This window comes from Neopsephotus bourkii, unplaced genomic scaffold (assembly GCF_033783945.1).
Source record: "Neopsephotus bourkii isolate Nb327-2 ecotype Australia unplaced genomic scaffold, CSIRO-AGI_Nbou_v1 NB_1139, whole genome shotgun sequence".
NCBI classification, from domain to species: domain Eukaryota; kingdom Metazoa; phylum Chordata; class Aves; order Psittaciformes; family Psittacidae; genus Neopsephotus; species Neopsephotus bourkii.
Genome location: NW_026901625.1, coordinates 2,326,995 through 2,343,571, shown reverse-complemented (window position 1 = coordinate 2,343,571; position 16,577 = coordinate 2,326,995). Strand labels below are relative to the sequence as shown.

At 57.4% G+C, this 16,577-nt stretch overlaps 3 protein-coding genes across 7 annotated transcripts in view; 1 reads left to right on the top strand and 2 right to left on the bottom strand.

Annotated features, from left to right (window-relative positions):
• Positions 1 to 1,501: 1,501 nt before the first annotated feature.
• On the bottom strand, positions 1,502 to 4,485 carry MED20 (mediator complex subunit 20). Of its 3 annotated transcripts, XM_061362957.1 has the most exons (4): positions 4,419 to 4,485; positions 4,179 to 4,333; positions 2,994 to 3,247; positions 1,502 to 2,113 (listed from the first exon to the last, which is right to left on the bottom strand). In XM_061362957.1, the coding sequence occupies exons 1-4, from the start codon at positions 4,430 to 4,432 to the stop codon at positions 1,898 to 1,900; spliced, it is 639 nt and encodes a 212-aa protein (XP_061218941.1). In that variant the 5' UTR covers positions 4,433 to 4,485; the 3' UTR covers positions 1,502 to 1,897. The 3 variants fall into 3 exon arrangements, with proteins under 3 accessions (XP_061218941.1, XP_061218940.1, XP_061218942.1); XM_061362956.1 differs by lacking the exon at positions 4,419 to 4,485 and having other exon boundaries at positions 4,179 to 4,396; XM_061362958.1 differs by lacking the exon at positions 4,419 to 4,485 and having other exon boundaries at positions 2,994 to 3,242; positions 4,179 to 4,309.
• Positions 4,486 to 4,515: 30 nt separating this feature from the next.
• Positions 4,516 to 6,787, top strand: BYSL (bystin like). Its single transcript, XM_061362955.1, has 7 exons — positions 4,516 to 4,787; positions 4,860 to 4,995; positions 5,074 to 5,212; positions 5,392 to 5,525; positions 5,637 to 5,797; positions 5,966 to 6,068; positions 6,186 to 6,787. The coding sequence occupies exons 1-7, from the start codon at positions 4,544 to 4,546 to the stop codon at positions 6,532 to 6,534; spliced, it is 1,266 nt and encodes a 421-aa protein (XP_061218939.1). The 5' UTR covers positions 4,516 to 4,543; the 3' UTR covers positions 6,535 to 6,787.
• A 2,430-nt stretch (positions 6,788 to 9,217) lies between these two features.
• Positions 9,218 to 16,577, bottom strand: part of CCND3 (cyclin D3) — a 32,733-nt gene continuing 25,373 nt past the window's right edge. For all 3 annotated transcript variants that reach the window (XM_061363004.1, XM_061363005.1, XM_061363003.1), the window contains exons 3-5: positions 12,279 to 12,438; positions 11,498 to 11,640; positions 9,218 to 9,447 (exon numbers count right to left, since the gene is read on the bottom strand). In XM_061363004.1, coding sequence (XP_061218988.1) covers positions 9,286 to 9,447; positions 11,498 to 11,640; positions 12,279 to 12,438 — 465 coding nt within the window. In that variant the 3' untranslated portion in view covers positions 9,218 to 9,285. The remainder of the gene's footprint in view (positions 9,448 to 11,497; positions 11,641 to 12,278; positions 12,439 to 16,577) is intronic.

Genomic DNA, 16,577 nt, shown 5'->3' with positions numbered 1-16,577 from the left:
AACACCACTGCCAGCGAGGGGTGCAGAAGCAGAACAAGGGCTGCACAGTGATGCAGGGCTGCAGCTTGGCCAGCTCTGGATCTGGTGTCTCTGAGAAAACACTGGGGAGCAACAGGAAAACAACCTTAGAGGCTGGGTTTGGCAGGTGGAATGAGGGGGGTTTTCAGTCACACGGGCTCAATCCATTAATGGAACACTGAAAGCCCCCCGAAGACCTGTTAAGATGCAGATGGGTGCATTGGAACCATGTTAACCTGCCATAGGGATTCCGGGGGGGCAGACCAAGGGTTACTTATTGAAAACCCAAGTCATTTTGTCCATCAAGAAAGCAAAAAGCCCTGCAATAAAAGCAGGGAGGGGGGGGACATGGGCTGATCCCCTCGCTCACCACTGCAGTCAGCAACAGGCACATGTGCTAAGACATAGAGGGCTCAGTCCTACCCACCCTCCGTGCATGCTGACACCCATGGCTCTGAGGGGGTAACTGAAGGCAGGACGCAGATCAAGGGGGGCAGGTTTATTACTCTAGGAGCAGGACAATGCGTTAGTGACAGCATAAAGACCTCAGAGACTGGATGTTTTTGAAAGGAGTGACCAGAGTTTTGCCATCTCTGGTTCCAGAATGCATCGCTCAGGGATGAATGGAGCAGCAGCAATCCTCAGCACACCCAACCTTACCATTTCTTAACCTGAAGCCTTAAAATGGGAAACAGGACAGCAAGAGGCATCCCCCAGAGACTGCACTTTGGTTCCCCAGCCCCACTTCACCACGTGGAACGACATCCTCACTGCATGGCCACCCCTGCAAACAAACGGCCGCACTAAAGGCAGCAGACACGGCATGAACTTGAGCTAAGAGCTGCAAAACCACAGTGGATTCAGCAGGTGAATCCCTGACACGCTCACAGGACGTTGTGGCACTGAGCATTAACCAGATCTCTCTGGACCCAGTGCTGATTCAGTGTATTAAATGCCCATGCTAAGAGCTCGAGGCTCTTTAACAGTTATTTGGGTTCACAGGTATGATGGTAACCACAGAGAAGTCCTATCTAAAGAACTCCTTACAGCTTCTTTCCCCCTGCGCTGCTTCAGAAGGGAGAAGGCTCTTTAGGAGAAATCTCTCTCTGTTTACTTGCCCTTCACACTCCTCAAGATCCCTCCTTACCCCATTAAACCTGCTGAAGTCCCTGGGATGTCTCAGATGAGCAGTGCAGTGCAGGGAGAGGATGGTTACCACCCACTTCCAGGCTGATCCATGTATTGATCACGAGGCTTCATCAATAGCATCTCAAGAGGCAGATTTTAACGCTCCCATCAGATATAAAAGGCAAGCTAAGGATGCAACAGGGATGCAAGAATTCAGCTTTGCCACAGGGGAATGAGTCTGCTTGAGGGGTATAAACCACGTCAGAGAGAAAGCTCTGCAAGAGAAGATGTCAAAAGCTGGCACTAAACCCTCCAACCCAGCCCCAGGCTTGCTGTGCGGAAAGACTCCACCTCCTCACAAAACACAGCTTTTTATTTCCATGGAAAATAAAGACATGTGGATATCCTGAAAAGTTCAGGAAAATCTCTAATTCAGTGCCTGCAAGGAGCTCGGCCAATCTGGGCATGGATTTGGCTGGAATTGCTCCTTTTCCTGCTGAGCACTAATCCCCCACATGAAGCACTGGACAAAGAACCATCAGCACCACAAGCCCCATCCCAGATGCACTCAAAAGCACGAAAGAGGCCAAGAAACACGTGGAGAATTCAAGCCCTTTGCTCTGAAACAGGGGGGAAAGAGACTGAGAAGAAACACAGCACCTTGGGCTGCTCCAGTGCTGCCTTTCGGAGGGTCCTGATCCCACGGTGAAGAGGAGGCAGTGATTCCAAAGTGGATTCCCAGGGATTCCTTTCACCTCATCCCAGCCACAGGCACCTGCTGCTGCTTGCGGATCTTGTTGAAGAGCTCCATGTACTGCACCATGGTGTCCGAGGGGCCGTAGATGCTGTCGTGCTTGGTGCCAAACACGGAGGGGAGGCCGGGAGCGTGGCTCCCCATGAAGCTCTGCATGAACTCCATGAGCAGGTTCCAGCAGTCATTGGCTATCACACACGGGCAGTACTCCACCTGGCAATGGGAAGCACAGCCCTGAACCTCTTCCTTCTCTCCACCTCCCCCAGAGAATGCTTTCCACAGAATCACTGAGGGATATTTAGCATTTAACAAGGATGGACAAATAGACATGAACAGGACATGCTGGGATCACAGAATCATGGCATGGTTTGGGTTGGAAGGGGCCTTAAAGCTCCTCCAGCTCCATGCAAGGACCCCTTCCACTGGAGCAGCTTGCTCCAAGCCCCTGTGTCCAACCTGGCCTTGAGCACTGCCAGGGATGGGGCAGCCACAGCTTCTCTGGGCACCCTGAGAAGCAAACCGGGGCAATCCCAGCCTTGGGATTTAAGGCCTTCAGTGGTTTTCTGAGTCTGGTCCCAAAGCAGGAGTAGCTGCAAATGCAAATCCTGGAGGAACTCCTCAGAGCAGCAGCCAGACTGCCTGCAAATCCCACCCTGAACTCGAGTTTAGGGTAAACCAGGTTCTGACTCAACAGCAGCGCTAATGCTGCCACATGGGTGTTCAGAGCAGCAGAGGAAGGAGTCATTCCCCAGTGCTCTCCCTGCTGGCCAGGAATGTGCAGGAGCAGTGGGATCATAGCCGTGGATCAGGTAATGGGATTTGTGCGTTTAGAAAAGCTGGCTTTGAAGGACTTTTCAGCACCTAATCCCCAGCTATCTTAAGGACTGTTGGGTACCAGTCCAGCGGGATGCCCGATCAACCTCAAGCGTGCTCCTAATGCTGCACATTGAGACTTTAGGGAGCTTTTCAGCCTTCTTTGGTTTGGTTATTGACACTTCAGCGATGCAGAAGGCCCAGGGCATTTCTCCTCTCACCAACATAGCATTTCCCTGCCCGTAGCTGCGCTTCAGGCCCTTCACATTCAGCTTCTCACCTCCACGGATATCCCACGGGCACTGGGGCCCATGGTGACCGTGCCCACCTTCACCAGGAAGTCGCAGTACTGGTAACGGGTGCCCCTGCTCTCGATCTTGTTGGCTTTGGCGTTCTGGAAGAAGCCTTTGAGCTTCACCATGAGGATGTCGAAGTTGGCGTCGGCGATGAGGCAGGGGCCGCTCTCGAAGAGCGCGAAGCAGCTGAGCGGGTACTCGGAGTTGTGCATCACATACATCAGCTTCCCAGTCTGCCCTGCAAGCAAACCAGTGGGATCTGGGTTGGGAAAGCACCACTCCTGTGCTTGGAGGTGCTTTAGAGCTGCAGCCGGTTTAACCTCACCCTCTGTGTGCCTTTCACCCCAGGTGTTAGTGAGCAGAGATTTGGGGCTTAAGGTTGAACGTTAAAGAGGAGGACGTCCTGGTGGACGACAGGGGGACCATGAGCCGACACTGTGCCCTTGTGGCCAAGAAGGCCAATGGCATCCTGGGGCGTATTAGAAGGGGGGTGGTTAGTAGGTCGAGAGAGGTCCTCCTTCCCCTCTACTCAGCCCTAGCGAGACCTCATCTGGAATATTGTGTCCAGTTCTGGGCCCCTCAGTTTAAGAAGGACAGGGACCTGCTGGAGAGAGTCCAGCACAGGGCAACTGAGATGATGAAGGGAGTGGAGCATCTCCCTTATGAGGAGAGACTGAGGGAGCTGGGTCTCTATAGTTTGGAGAAGGGGAGATTGAGGGGTGACCTTATTAGTGTATATAAATATATAAAGGGGGAGTGTCAGGAGGATGGAGCCAGGCTCTTCTCAGTGGCAAACAATGATAGGACAAGGGGCAATGGGTACAAACTGGAACACAAGAGGTTCCACTTAAACTTCTTCTCAGTGAGGGTGACAGAACACTGGACCAGGCTGCCCAGGGAGGTTGTGGAGTCTCCTTCTCTGGAGACATTCAAAACCCGCCTGGACACGTTCCTGTGTAACCTTATCTAGGTGTTCCTGCTCCGGCAGGGGGATTGGACTGGATGAGCTTTTGAGGTCCCTTCCAATCTCCAACATACTGGGATACTGTGAAATAAACCAAGCCTGCAGCTCGGGATAACACACCAGCACCCCCGGAGGATGCGCTGCACCCGAGACCCCCCCCCGGTCAGCAGAGAGAAGAGGAGAAGCCCCGCTGCCCATCACTGACCCTGGGTGCCGATGGTGGACGCTGCCGTGTGGTAGGTCTCGCAGTCCACGCAGAAGGTGCCCTGCTTCTCAGCGCCCAGCACCTCCAGCTTCCGCGTCAGGAGCTCCACCGTCTGCTGCACGCTCTTCCCCTCCGCCACCGGCACCTGCGACACGCTGCACCGGGGGAGAAGGGGGATGAGAGAGACCCGGAAGCGACCCCCCGGGACCCCCATTCCCCACCGCCTCCCACCCCCGGTACCAGGTCACCCCCATCCCGCCCGCACGGAGCCACCACCGGAAGGGGCCGACCCGCGGCGGCGCCGGAAGAGGCGGTTCCGGCCGCGCACGCGTGGCCGCGCTCCCGGTTCTGGGCTCCCCAGCGCCATGCCCAAGGTGCGGCGGGCGCGGGGCTCCGGCCCCGCTGCGGGGCTGCCGCTGGCGGAGCAGATCCTGCAGGAAGCGGCTCCTCGGGCCCCGCGGGCGGGCGCGCAGGACGAGGACGAGCGGGAGCCGGGCTACGTGGACGCGCGGCTGTCCCGGCGCATCCTGCAGCAGGCGCGGCGGCAGCAGGAGGAGCTGGAGGCCGAGCACGGCCCCGGCGCGCCCGAGCAGCGCTGCACGGTCCTGGGTGAGCCCCCGGCCCCCAAGGCGAGAGGCTCCGGGCTCAACCAGCGCCGGCTCCGGCCCCCCGCTCCCGCAGGTCCCGGTTCCGACTCGGAGGACGATGAGGAGTGGCCGTCGCTGGAGGCGGCTGCGGGGCGCGGCGGGGAGGTGGAGGTGGACCCCGAGGACGAGGCGGCCATCGAGCGGTTCATGACCAAGAACCCCCCGTTGAGGTGAGTGCGGCCGCGGGGCGCAGGAGGGAGCGAGCCGGGGGTATGCTGAGCACGGCCCCGACCCGAGCCCTGCCGCAGGCGCACGCTGGCGGACGTCATCCTGGAGAAGATCACCGAGAAGCAGACGGAGGTGGACACGGCGCTGTCCGAGGCGTCCGGATGCCCAATGCCCCAGCTCGACCCCCGCGTCCTGGAGGTCTACAGGGGGGTGCGAGAGGTGAGGCATCACCGTTGGTTGCTGAGCACCCAGGCTGCTGCTGGGTGATGCTATGGGGGGCATGGTGTGGTACCGGGATGGGTTGTGCTCACTGGAGATGGCTTTGGTGTGGTTGTCAAACAGGTCCCGGTGTTGGTGTCCAAACGTCGCGGCTTAGTCTTTTATCTGTGTCTTTTTAGGTGCTGTCCAAATACAGGAGCGGGAAGCTCCCCAAAGCATTTAAGATCATTCCTGCCTTGTCCAACTGGGAGCAGATCCTCTACATCACGGAGCCGGAGGCATGGACAGCGGCTGCCATGTACCAGGCCACCAGGTGAGGTGGTCTCTGGGATGTTTTCCCTGTTTCTTTCCATAGTTGGAACCAGGTTTGCAGAACCTGCCCCGTGCCTGGCTCCATCCTCACTCTGGGCTTTGCTTTTCCCAGGATATTCTCATCCAACCTGAAGGAGAGGATGGCCCAGCGGTTCTACAACCTGGTGCTGCTGCCGCGGGTCAGGGACGACATTGCAGAGTACAAGCGCCTCAATTTTCACCTCTACATGGCTCTGAAGAAGGCTCTGTTCAAGCCAGCAGCTTGGTTCAAAGGTACTTGGGTTCTCTGGGAGGTCGGTGGCAGAGATCTGGGTCTCATCTGGCAACCTCAGGCTCAGGGCTGGTGGGAGCCCTGGTGGGTTCAGATGTGTCCCAGGGTGGGAGAAGGGGCGGTATCACAGGGTGATGGTGAAGGACAGGAGCTGCCTGACCCTTCCCTAGGGATCCTCATCCCGCTGTGCGAGTCGGGGACCTGCACGCTGCGGGAGGCCATCATCATCGGCAGCATCCTCACCAAGTGCTCCATCCCCGTCCTCCACTCCAGGTAAGGCGCTGGGTGGCAGAGCTAATCCTTAGGGACCTTGCTGTGACACCTCAGGTCTCCCCTTCAGATCAGGGCTCAGCATTTACCTTTGCCATCTCTGCCCCCATGTCCCCGCAGCGCGGCCATGCTGAAGCTCGCCGAGATGCCCTACAACGGCGCCAACAGCATCTTCCTCCGCCTGCTCATCGACAAGAAGTACGCGCTGCCCTTCCGCGTGGTGGATGCCCTCGTCTTCCACTTCCTGGCCTTCCGCACGGACCAGCGCGTCCTGCCCGTGCTGTGGCACCAGAGCTTCCTGGCCTTGGCCCAGCGCTACAAGGAGGACCTGTCCTCGGAGCAGAAGGAGGCGTTGCTGGAGCTGCTCAAGTTCCACAGCCACCCACAGATCTCACCGGAGATCCGGAGGGAGCTGATGAACTCCAAGACTCGGGATGTGGAGGACCAGCAGCCTGCAGCCATGGAGTGAGCAGGGATGGGGGGAAGCCGCAGCCTGAGCTGCTCCTGGATGCTGCTGGATGCAGTTCTCAGTGTGTGTGAGTGAAGCCGTGAGGAGCTGGGCAGGAGCATCCAGCCAGGATCCTGCTGCCCCGAGTGCTGTGCCCATAGAGCACCGTGCTCCCTGCACTGGGCAGAACCTGGTGCCATCAGCGCCAGGGAGGGTTTGGCTTGTTCCTGTGTTGGAAAATAAACCCGGAGCAGCGTCCATGCTTCCGGACCCAGGGCTGCATCCTGCGTGGTCCTCCCCTACCCCATCCTGTCCCCAGCAGGTGGCAGAGCAAAGCCACCAACCCCAGGTACTGCATTCAGTCACTGTGCTGGTGCTGTCCCCACACCAAGGAGGGAGAAGGGACTCCTGTGCCCTCCTCAGGCCCTGGCTGTGGGTTATTCCCTCAGTGCTGCCCTGAGCAGCCCCTGTGTGGTTGGGGGGACAGGGCTGGGACCCCCAGACTGTTCCCAGAGCTCGGAACCACTCATGATGGCAGGGGGGTTGGAACTGGATGATCATAAGGTCCTTTCCAACCTGAACTGTTCTATGATGGGGAAAAGCAGCCCCTCCTCTTAGTGCCTGAGGGTTTCCTGAGGGCTTGGCCTTTGATCCCCCCATCCATGGCCTGCACCTTCCATCCTGCTGACACCATCACCAGTGCTGTGCTTCCCCTTGGGAACCACCACCAGTGACACTGCAGGGTTTATACATGGCAAGTACCCCAAAACCAGCACAGGCTCCCACAGACACAACCTGCACCAGGCTCTGCTGCTTCCTGTCACTGCTCTCCAGTGCTGGCAGCCTCTCCCATGGCAGCAGCAGCCGCAGCTCAGTGCAGGAAGCGACAGGGGCTGCTTGCACCCTCAGTGCCTGCTCCTCAGCTTCCTGAGCTTTATCTCCTTTACAGCAGCCAGAAGCTGATGAGCACGAGCGATAGCCCCGGGCTCGTGCTGCACATCCAGCGAGCTGTCTCCATCCTGCAGCTGCTGCTCCATGGGCCCAGGTTTGGTTCCACATTCACCCACCAGCATCCCTGAGCTGCTCCATCAAGCACCGTGCGATCCCCTTATACCCCACCATGGCTGAGCTGGCTTCCTGCTCCCTGCTTCATCATCCTGTGGCCGCAGGAAACACAGGGCTGGAGCCCACAGGGACCCCCCCTCACTGCCAGGGTTGCTCCATTGGGTGACCTGAGGCAGGGGCTCTATAATGGAAGAGGAGGCCAAGCACAGCCCCGAGTGGCGAAGGGAAACCCCTGAGGCCTCCACACTTGTTTAAAAGACTTTATTGCAAATCCCAGACACTGATGTTCCCAGCAGCGGGAATCTTGCTGTGAACACCAAACTCACTTTACTCTTAAATTAAAACTCATTTATATATATATATATGTATAAAAAAAAGGACATTTTCTCTATGGACAGACAGGCTCCGGGCCCCCGCGTGCAGGAGTTGCTTCTCCTCATCCCAAGGAATGGCAGCCCATTTCCCACCTGGAGAAAGACTCTTTGTTTCTAGTGGCATCCATAGAGGAAGAGTTCTACCTCCTTTTCCACATCCCCCAGGGACATCGGCCACAGAGCAGCACCAACCAGCCTGCCTCAGCCCTAAAGGGTCTCTCTGGCTTCTCCTGGTCAATACAATTCCAGTCTTGAAGGGGTCTCTCTTAGGAAAGCAGCATTAGTTTTTTACTGGGTTTTCTTTTATAGAGGAACACTTTATACAAACTAACAGGATCAACAATACACAAAGAGCAGGGATTGCTTCTCAAGTGCGCAGCAAAATCTCCACCTTCCCACTGCGATCCGTGGGGGATTTACTCAGCTCCCAGCCCCGAGGCGTGGAGATGCAGCTCAGACTGTAGCAGCAAATGAACTTCTTCAACCCTAGTCTGATCTAAGCTACCCAAACCACCAACCGGCCTCCAAGTGCGGCTCCCACTGCGCAGGGAGCTCGGGAAGGGGATGAAGGGTGAAGGCACTCAAAGGGGAAGGAGAGGAGAGCAGCAAAGCCCTGCAAGAGGGAGCTCCAACTCTTCCCCCCCATTCCCAGCAGTTAACAATAAATTAAGCAGCCTCAGCAGGCCCAAACCTCACCTGAGGCTGCCCAAGGAGAGGGCTTCGCTCCTGCTGTCCACAAGCAAAACAAACCCCCCCAAACCCTAAACCTAACAGCAACAAGAAACAAGCCCCATGTTTTGCCCTCCAAGCAGAAGCAGCCACGCCACCCCCCCCCCAAGAGCCCTCTGGCACGAAGCAATGGGGACCAAGGGACACTGAGCCCCTGCTCCCTCCTCCAGGCCCTCAGTTCTCTCCCTCAAGCCATGCAGGGCTGCAGCATGGGGAGGGAGTTGAAGGATACAAGGAGTCAGGTCAGGTATCCAGGGTTGGGGGCTCTCCATGATCGATGCCCCACACAGGGCTGGGATTCCTCACAGCAAACCCCATGCCCGAGGAGGTGGCAAACAGCAACGTGAACTGAGCAACACTTTACAACTTCATTTGGGGTCCCGCTGCCCCTTCCCAACAACTCCTAGGCCCTGGCATCACCCAACAGCGCTCGCTTCACCCCAGCTACCTGCAGCACAGAACCAGCATCCAGCTCCACACTGCCCATGAATGCAGCGCATCCTCAGCAGCCGGGTGGCAACGGGGATGATGGGAGGGGGGATGCAGCAACCCTTGGGTGTGCGGGGCCCGATGCAGCGGGGCTGGGCTCTGGGGACGTGGCTGCTCACAGGTTGACGTCCGTGACGTCTGTCGGCGTGCCGGTGGGCTGGCTGCCCGGGTACGCGGCGCTCTTGGAGGCACGGAGCTCCTGCGGGGTTTGGGATGCCTGCTTCAGGCTCTCGGCTAAGGCTGCCTCGATCTGCTCCTGACAGGCCTTCAGGCAGTCCTGCGGGAGAGGGAGCGACACGAGAGGCCTCAGTTCTCTGCCTTCCAAGGAGCTCCGGGCTTGGCGTCTGCCCCATGGAGCATCTAAACACAAAGCAAAGCAGCCCCTCTCCAACAAGGGGCATCTCCAGCTTATCAGTGCTCTAGGCCCCACGTTCTGCTTGCCTTCTCCCTGCTTGAGGAACACTGTGCCCATCACAGCTTCCAAGAGGATCCGTGCTCCATCCTGCGTACAACAGCCCCGTGCAGGCGGGTGTCAGCCTTTACAGGCACCCAACAGCCACAGCACCATGCACCTGGGTCCTTACTACAACAAAGCAGTGGCCACGCAGCTTCCCACGAGGTTCTCACCCTCCTGCTCTGCCCCTCTGTGACCGGCTCCCAGCGCTGGGGACACCCCAGGCCCCACACAGGGAGGTGCAGGGGGCTGCGAGCGGGGGATTTTATTACAAATCAATTTCTTATAATGAATAAGTAATATAATTAAATCACAGGCAAACCCCCCCCTGTTTTCTATCCACAACCTGCAACCAGGAGGAAACTCCTCCACTTGGATACCAGGAGCCATAGGAGCCATCGCAGCCCAGCCTCTGGACCCACCGAGGGGCACGAGGGGACGTTTCACACCCCAGGGCTGGAGCTGGACGCAGGCACCCGTTGGGGATCGTCACCCCCCGAAATCTCTTACCAGGAATCACTGGTGGTTCTTAGAAACTGACAGAGGATGTGGTGAGTGAAAATAGCAACTGCCTCCTCCCTGCCCCGCTTCCCGGCACCCCCAGGCCCGGGCAATAGCACACAAACACAGCCTGGTTTGGGTGGAAGGGACCTGAAAGCTCCTCCAGCTCCAACCCCTGCCCCATGGGCAGGGATCCCTTCCACTGGAGGAGGTTGGTCCAACCTGGCCTTGAGCACTGCCAGGGATGGGGCAGCCCCTTGGCTGTGCACAGCCAAAGCTGGAGCTGCCTGGGCCCTCTCCAGTGAGCAGGGAGCACAGCAGGGATGCTGCTGGGCTCCATTCCAGCTCCCACCTCGGTGCCTTCCCCTGCTTCCCACCTGTCCCGTGCTCCAGCCCCTGCCCCATTCACCACAACAGCAGCTTGGGAGCAGCCGGTGGCTCTGCTTCCTGCTTTGAAGGGCTCCGGCAAACAAAACAGCTTCAAGCTGCACACAGGGATCAGGACCCCCCCTGCCCGTCCCTCCCTGCATGGACAAAGCCTCAGCGCAGCCACCGGCACCTTCGAGCTCTCAGCGCTGGTGTCAGGGGACTGAAACCGACCCCGTGCCTGGCTGCTGCCTCCGGGCTGGGGCAGGATGGATCAAAAGGGGCCCCTGGCAGGAGAAAGGCTCTGGATTACATCCTGCAGTGGGAGTGAGCTGGAAACAGGGAGCCCAGCGGGGTCCCCCTGCCCCATTCAAAGGGCAGCAGAAAGGATGGCTCCATCACCCCAATAACCGCAGCAAAGCCCCTGCTTCCTGACCCCCCCCCCCATGCTCCTGACCCCCTTCCCATGGGAGCCTGGGCACCTGCAATCAGACACCAGTGGAGGTGAGCAGATGCTGAGCCCAGCTACTCCCTCTGCCCCATCCCACCTCGTCAACCTGATCCCCCCAACACCTGCCTGTGCAGGGAACAGACCTTCCCCTTTGTGCTGCTTTTCAAAGGCTCTGTGCTTGCCACAGGACTGAGGGTGATGGCTGCATTTAGAGATGCTCACTCCTCAAACCAAGATCAGCTTCATTAGGAAGAGCCTGACTTCATAGAATCAGAGATCAACCAGGCTGGAAAAGACCTTTAAGTCCAACCATTGCCCAGCAGTGCCCAGGCCACCACTAACCCATGGCACTGAGACCCTCATCTCCATGGGGTGTGAACACTTGCAGGGCCGGTGCCTGCAGCCCTGTTCCAATGCCTGAGCACCCTCTGGGGCAGGAATTGCTCCTCAGCTCCACCTAAACCTGCCCTGGTGCAGCTTGAGGCCGGTTCCCCTTGCCCCATCCCTCTAAGAGGAGCAGGAGGAGGAGCAGGGAGGGTTTCCTTGGGCACTCACCACCTCGGTGCCGGTGATGCTGGCCAGGAGCTCGGTCATGGCCTCGCCGCTGAAGTCGCTCACAGAGACCGTGATGCCGTTGATGGCGGCTCCGATGCTGCCCGTGGCGATCATGGATGGGGGGTACATGGCAAAAGTGTAGTCTAGAGCCAGGACAGGGACACAAGGGGTGGGAAGAAGCAGCAGTCAGTAAGGATGCACACGGGCCTGCAGCTTCCCTGGCAAAGCAGAGGGATCGGACCAAGGTGCCTCTCCCCACTTCACAGTATCACAGTATGTTGGAGATTGGAAGGGACCTCAAAAGCTCATCCAGTCCAATCCCCTGCTGGAGCAGGAACACCTAGATAAGGTTACACAGGAACGTGTCCAGGCGGGTTTTGAATGTCTCCAAAGAAGGAGACTCCACAACCTCCCTGGGCAGCCTGGTCCAGTGTTCCGTCACCCTCACTGAGAAGAAGTTTCTTCTCCGGTTTAAGTGGAACCTCTTGTGTTCCAGTTTGTACCCATTGCCCCTTGTCCTATCATTGTTTGCCGCTGAGAAGAGCCTGGCTCCATTCTCGGGACACTCCCCCTTTATATATTTATATACACTAATAAGGTCACCCCTCAGTCTCCTCTTCTCCAAACTATAGAGACCCAGCTCCCTCAGTCTTTCCTCATAAGGGAGATGCTCCACTCCCCTAATCATCACTTAGCACAGAAACCACAGGAGCACAGAACGCTTTGGGTTGGAAGGGACATCCAAGCTCCCTGCCCACAGCACCCAGGAGCAGGCACCCACCTGTAGCACACAGGGCGATGAAGGTCTGTGCGTGCTTCTTCACCAGCTCCATCTTGTCCTTCGGCAGTGGGAGGCGACAGAGGATGTAAGCCAGGAAATCATTGGCGATCACCGAGACCAGGTCCCACTTTAGCTTCTCCAGGACCAGAATCTCCCAATCCTGCGGGATCAGATGGACAGCACGTTACATAGTGGGGCTGGGGCAGTGGGTTCCAGGGCAGATAGGACCAAGGCTTGGGGAAGGGACAGCAGAGCAGTGCAATCCAGGAGGCAGGGAAGAAAAGAGGGAACATCCCTGCTCTGCAGCTATGGCACAAACCCAGCCTTGAGCTGTTGCAAGGCCAGGAGTAAAGATTAGCAGAGGAAATGACAGATCTGGCTTCTGCTTCCCAAGGAGCAGTGGGATTAGTCTTTAACACTCCTCTGCTTTGCCCATGGAGGAGAAACCAGAGCAAGGAGCAGTAGGCACCATTCCCCTATTCCTCCATCACTCCCAGTTAGGTGCTGGGTGCTGCCATTGTCTCTGTTCATGTTGTGATGCTCTCTCTAAGCATCTGAGCAGAGATTTCTGCAGTATCCTTCCTAGCAATGTGCAAGTTGGGAAGAGATGATGGGAAAACTGAGTGTCCCCATGGATTTCAGCTGCTCCTCTCATCTCTTCCAGCGCTGGGCATCAGACCCAACACCCAGCACTTGGCAGCAGCATCACCCGGCAAGTCCTGGTGGTACCACAGTGGTACCAAAGCACCCATCCAGCCAGGGCAACCCCACTATTAGCGCCTTAGCACCAAACCTGGGTGCCAGCATTCAGCTCCCTGCTCTGCCATCAGTGTCAAGGTCTGTGTGGCTCAGGTACAGCAGCAACCGAATCCAGCTCAGACACCCCATGTCCCCCCCTCGCCAGCAGGGACAGTGGCCCTGCAGGAGCTGCAGCTCCAGGTCTGGGAGGCCAGAGCTGAACTGGGATTTGTATCAGGTGTCTCCATTTCAGGCCCTGGTCCTCCCCAGCAGAGCAGCTATTCTTCCCCCAGCAGTTTAGGGTTACAAGGGCAGTGCTGCTCACCAGGGGCTGCACAACAGATGGGGCTGAAGAAGTGAGATTTTCCTAAGGGCACAGCTTCATTTTTCTCCCTTTTATTTCTTAAACCCACGTTTCCCCCTTACACAACAGCACCCTTTGGAGTTGCTCAAACTGCAGCATTGCTCAACACCCTGCAAGGCCGAACGTGCCGGGTGCCATTGCCCTCCCTGCACTGCTCCCACCAGGACACGCTGCTCTCCCACATGGATGCCAGCCTGCCAGGCCCAGTCCACAGGATAAAAGCAAGAAGAAACCTGGGGATGAGCTCCAGAGCCTGAGGCTCACAGCACAGGTCACTGAGTGCCTGGTTCAGCCTGAGGATGGGAAGAGAGGGATCGGAACACAGGGGCTGGAACAGGGATGGAGCTTGGGGAGAACACACCAGTGATGAAACTGCAGGAGCACAGCAAGGACAGAGCCCCTGGAGATGGAGAGCTCCATGTGTTGTCCCTGTCGCTCACCAACGGCAGGGAAAGGTGGCTGCTGGCTCCTGCATCAGCCCAGTTGCCTGGGAAGGGGCCCAGGACACTGCTGACACCTTCAGCATCACTGCCCAAGGGTGAGAGGTGGAGGCAGCTCCATAGAGGACAAAAAGAGGGCTTGGAGATGGCTGCCCCCAAAGCAATGCCAAAGGGCATCACCACAACCCAGAGGAGAGCCTCTGAGCAGAGGCTGCACCAACCCAGCACCATGTGGGCTCTTGCCCTTGAGGCCTATCCTCCCAGAGCACACTGGTGTTGGCAGAGCTCTTGGCCTGCTGGGACACATTCTGCCCTAAGGGTGCACAGCAGCTCAGGGAAGCCTCTCTCCTGCCAAACCAGCCTGCTCCTCTCCTGCTATCCCTGGGGACTTCCCGCTTTCCCAGCAGCGTGTCCTTACCCTGAATCCCTTCATCTCTGGAAGCAGCAGAACAAAAGCTGCAGGAGACAGGTCTGCGCCTGCAAACATCCTCTTCCTGGCATTCTGTTCTGCACCAAGTGAATCAGTCTCTGCCCAGCTAATGGGAGACAAGAGGAAAAGTGGGAAATGTCCCTTTGTTTCTGTGGCCTGCAGAGCCCATCCTCCTCATGGAAGGGCTGCAGGCTGCCCACTGGGCATCCCAGAGCTGGGAACGCACCGGTTCCCCTGGCCAGCATCTCCAAGCTGGAACTGCACAGCAGCCAAGCTTCCCTCTGCGGGCTCGCTGCCCTGAGCCTCCTGGCTGCATCCCACAAGCACACAAACACGGGGAGGAAAGCAGTGACCATTCCCAAGGGGATCTCAGAGCAGTGCCCTGCTGCAGTCCAACAGCCTCAAGCCCCAGTTGCTGCTGCGCCCTCTTGCTGACAGGCTCAAGTCCCAAGCAGAGACTGGTTTACTCCATTCAGAGCTCTGCAAACCCAGTCTGGGCTGTGACAGCCCCAGTGGCCTCTCCCCATGCAGTGACTGTCGCTATGTTCACCCCTCACACCCCTGTGCCTATAGGGAGCCTGTGACAAGCCCTCTGGTGAAGGCCAGCTCCCCCCTGCAGCAGCACTGCCTGCAGGAGAAAAGGGAGCTGTGCTCGAGGTCCTCACCCCACTTGATAAGGTGCCACCTCCCATGAGCCCAGGCTCGATGGGACACTGCCTGGTGCGCTCTCCAGCTGACTCAAAGAGGCTGGAAGATGCTGCTGGTGCCCTTTGGCACCCACCCAAGCCAGTGCTGAGACACAGCTACAGAAATGAGCAGCCGTGAAAGTCCATTTGCAAGTATTTAACGTGTTTGCTTCCAGTGTTTGAGTCTGAGAAGGTGCCAACATCAGGTGCAGGAGCAGCCACATCCATCCGAGCAGAAGGTAACGCAGTGAAACATGAGTGTGATGGGAAATGAATGTCCCTTCCCACTCGTGGCTCCTTCACTCCTGCTGTCCCTGCTGCTCCCTTCATTACCTGCCCCGTGGCTGGATCCTGCTGTCTTTGCCAGTCTGCAAACGGGACCTTAGGTGAAGGATTTCAGCAGCAAGCCAATGTACTAGGAGCAAACCAGAGAGGAAGGTGACCTACAGCTGCTCTCCCAACCTTCCAGCAGCTCAACAGCCTCTTGCAGAGGCCAGAAAAGCCTTTACACGAAAAGAGAGGTGGGTTAGATAACGCCCTCGACGGAAATCCAACTTCCTCCAACTGGACAAGTCCCTCGTTGCATCATTTCCTTCTCCCTAGAATAACTTCACCAAGATTTTGTTTCAGATGTGGCCCTTCTAAAGCGCTGAGCTGGTGTCAAGCATCCCGGCAAGAGGAGGAGGAAGCAAACCACTGGGAATGGGAGGCAGCTTCCTCTGCAAGGCCGGGAGGATGCGCTGCAAGCCGGAATGGCAGCGATCCATGAGAAGAGGCCAGGATGCACCATTGTCCAAACCCTAATGAAGAAGCTCCCCTTCCCCTCCCCACCCTTTTCCACTATAACACTGTGAAAGAGAAGTGACATTAGCACAGAGGAGGAAAAGAGCAGCTCACCCGGGTTTTGTAATCGGGGTATTAACTCTTGTCAGGTCCCAAGGCAAAGACAAACCCTTCGTGCATCTTCAGATATGACTGCCAGTCCCTCTCTACAGTGGGAGACTGGAGCAAGATCTGCTCCAAACAGGGTTAAACAGATAGGGTGGGCAGGGAAGGATGATCCTGGGCTATGCAGCATCTCCTGCCCAGACATCCACAAACACCTCAAGGCTGTGGCTGCTTGTGGTGCCTTTGCCAAACACTGGGAATAAACCCCTGTGCTTTCCCCTATGGAAAACGTGCCTGGAAAAGCTCTCTTTGGCCATCCCAAGAAGGTTCTCTTGACCCCCAAAATGAAGCCATTCTTGTCCATCTCTACTGCAGATTGATTCCGGAGCAAGAGCAAAGGAAAGGCTCCAGAGATGCTGCATGGGCTCTGCCTGCCCCACATCTCCTCATTGCTCTCCTTTGAAAGCTACAAACACAGCTCAAGATCTGACTGAATAAAACCAACCTCACTGAGAATAAAGCACCAAAGACACAGGAACGAAGCACAGGGAGAGGTGTGGAGGTGAGGGGGGGTTCCCAGCCTTCTCTGGCACTTGGAAAACCCACGTTCACAGCAGAGTTCCCCAGTTACCAGAACTTCCTTCCGATTCACACCTGAAAGTGTTGTGGGTTCCCTCCCACCCTGGGGATCATCTCACCCACCCCAGCCCCACCAGGAGGTGCTTTAGAAGGCTCTGACTAACCCTGAGAACC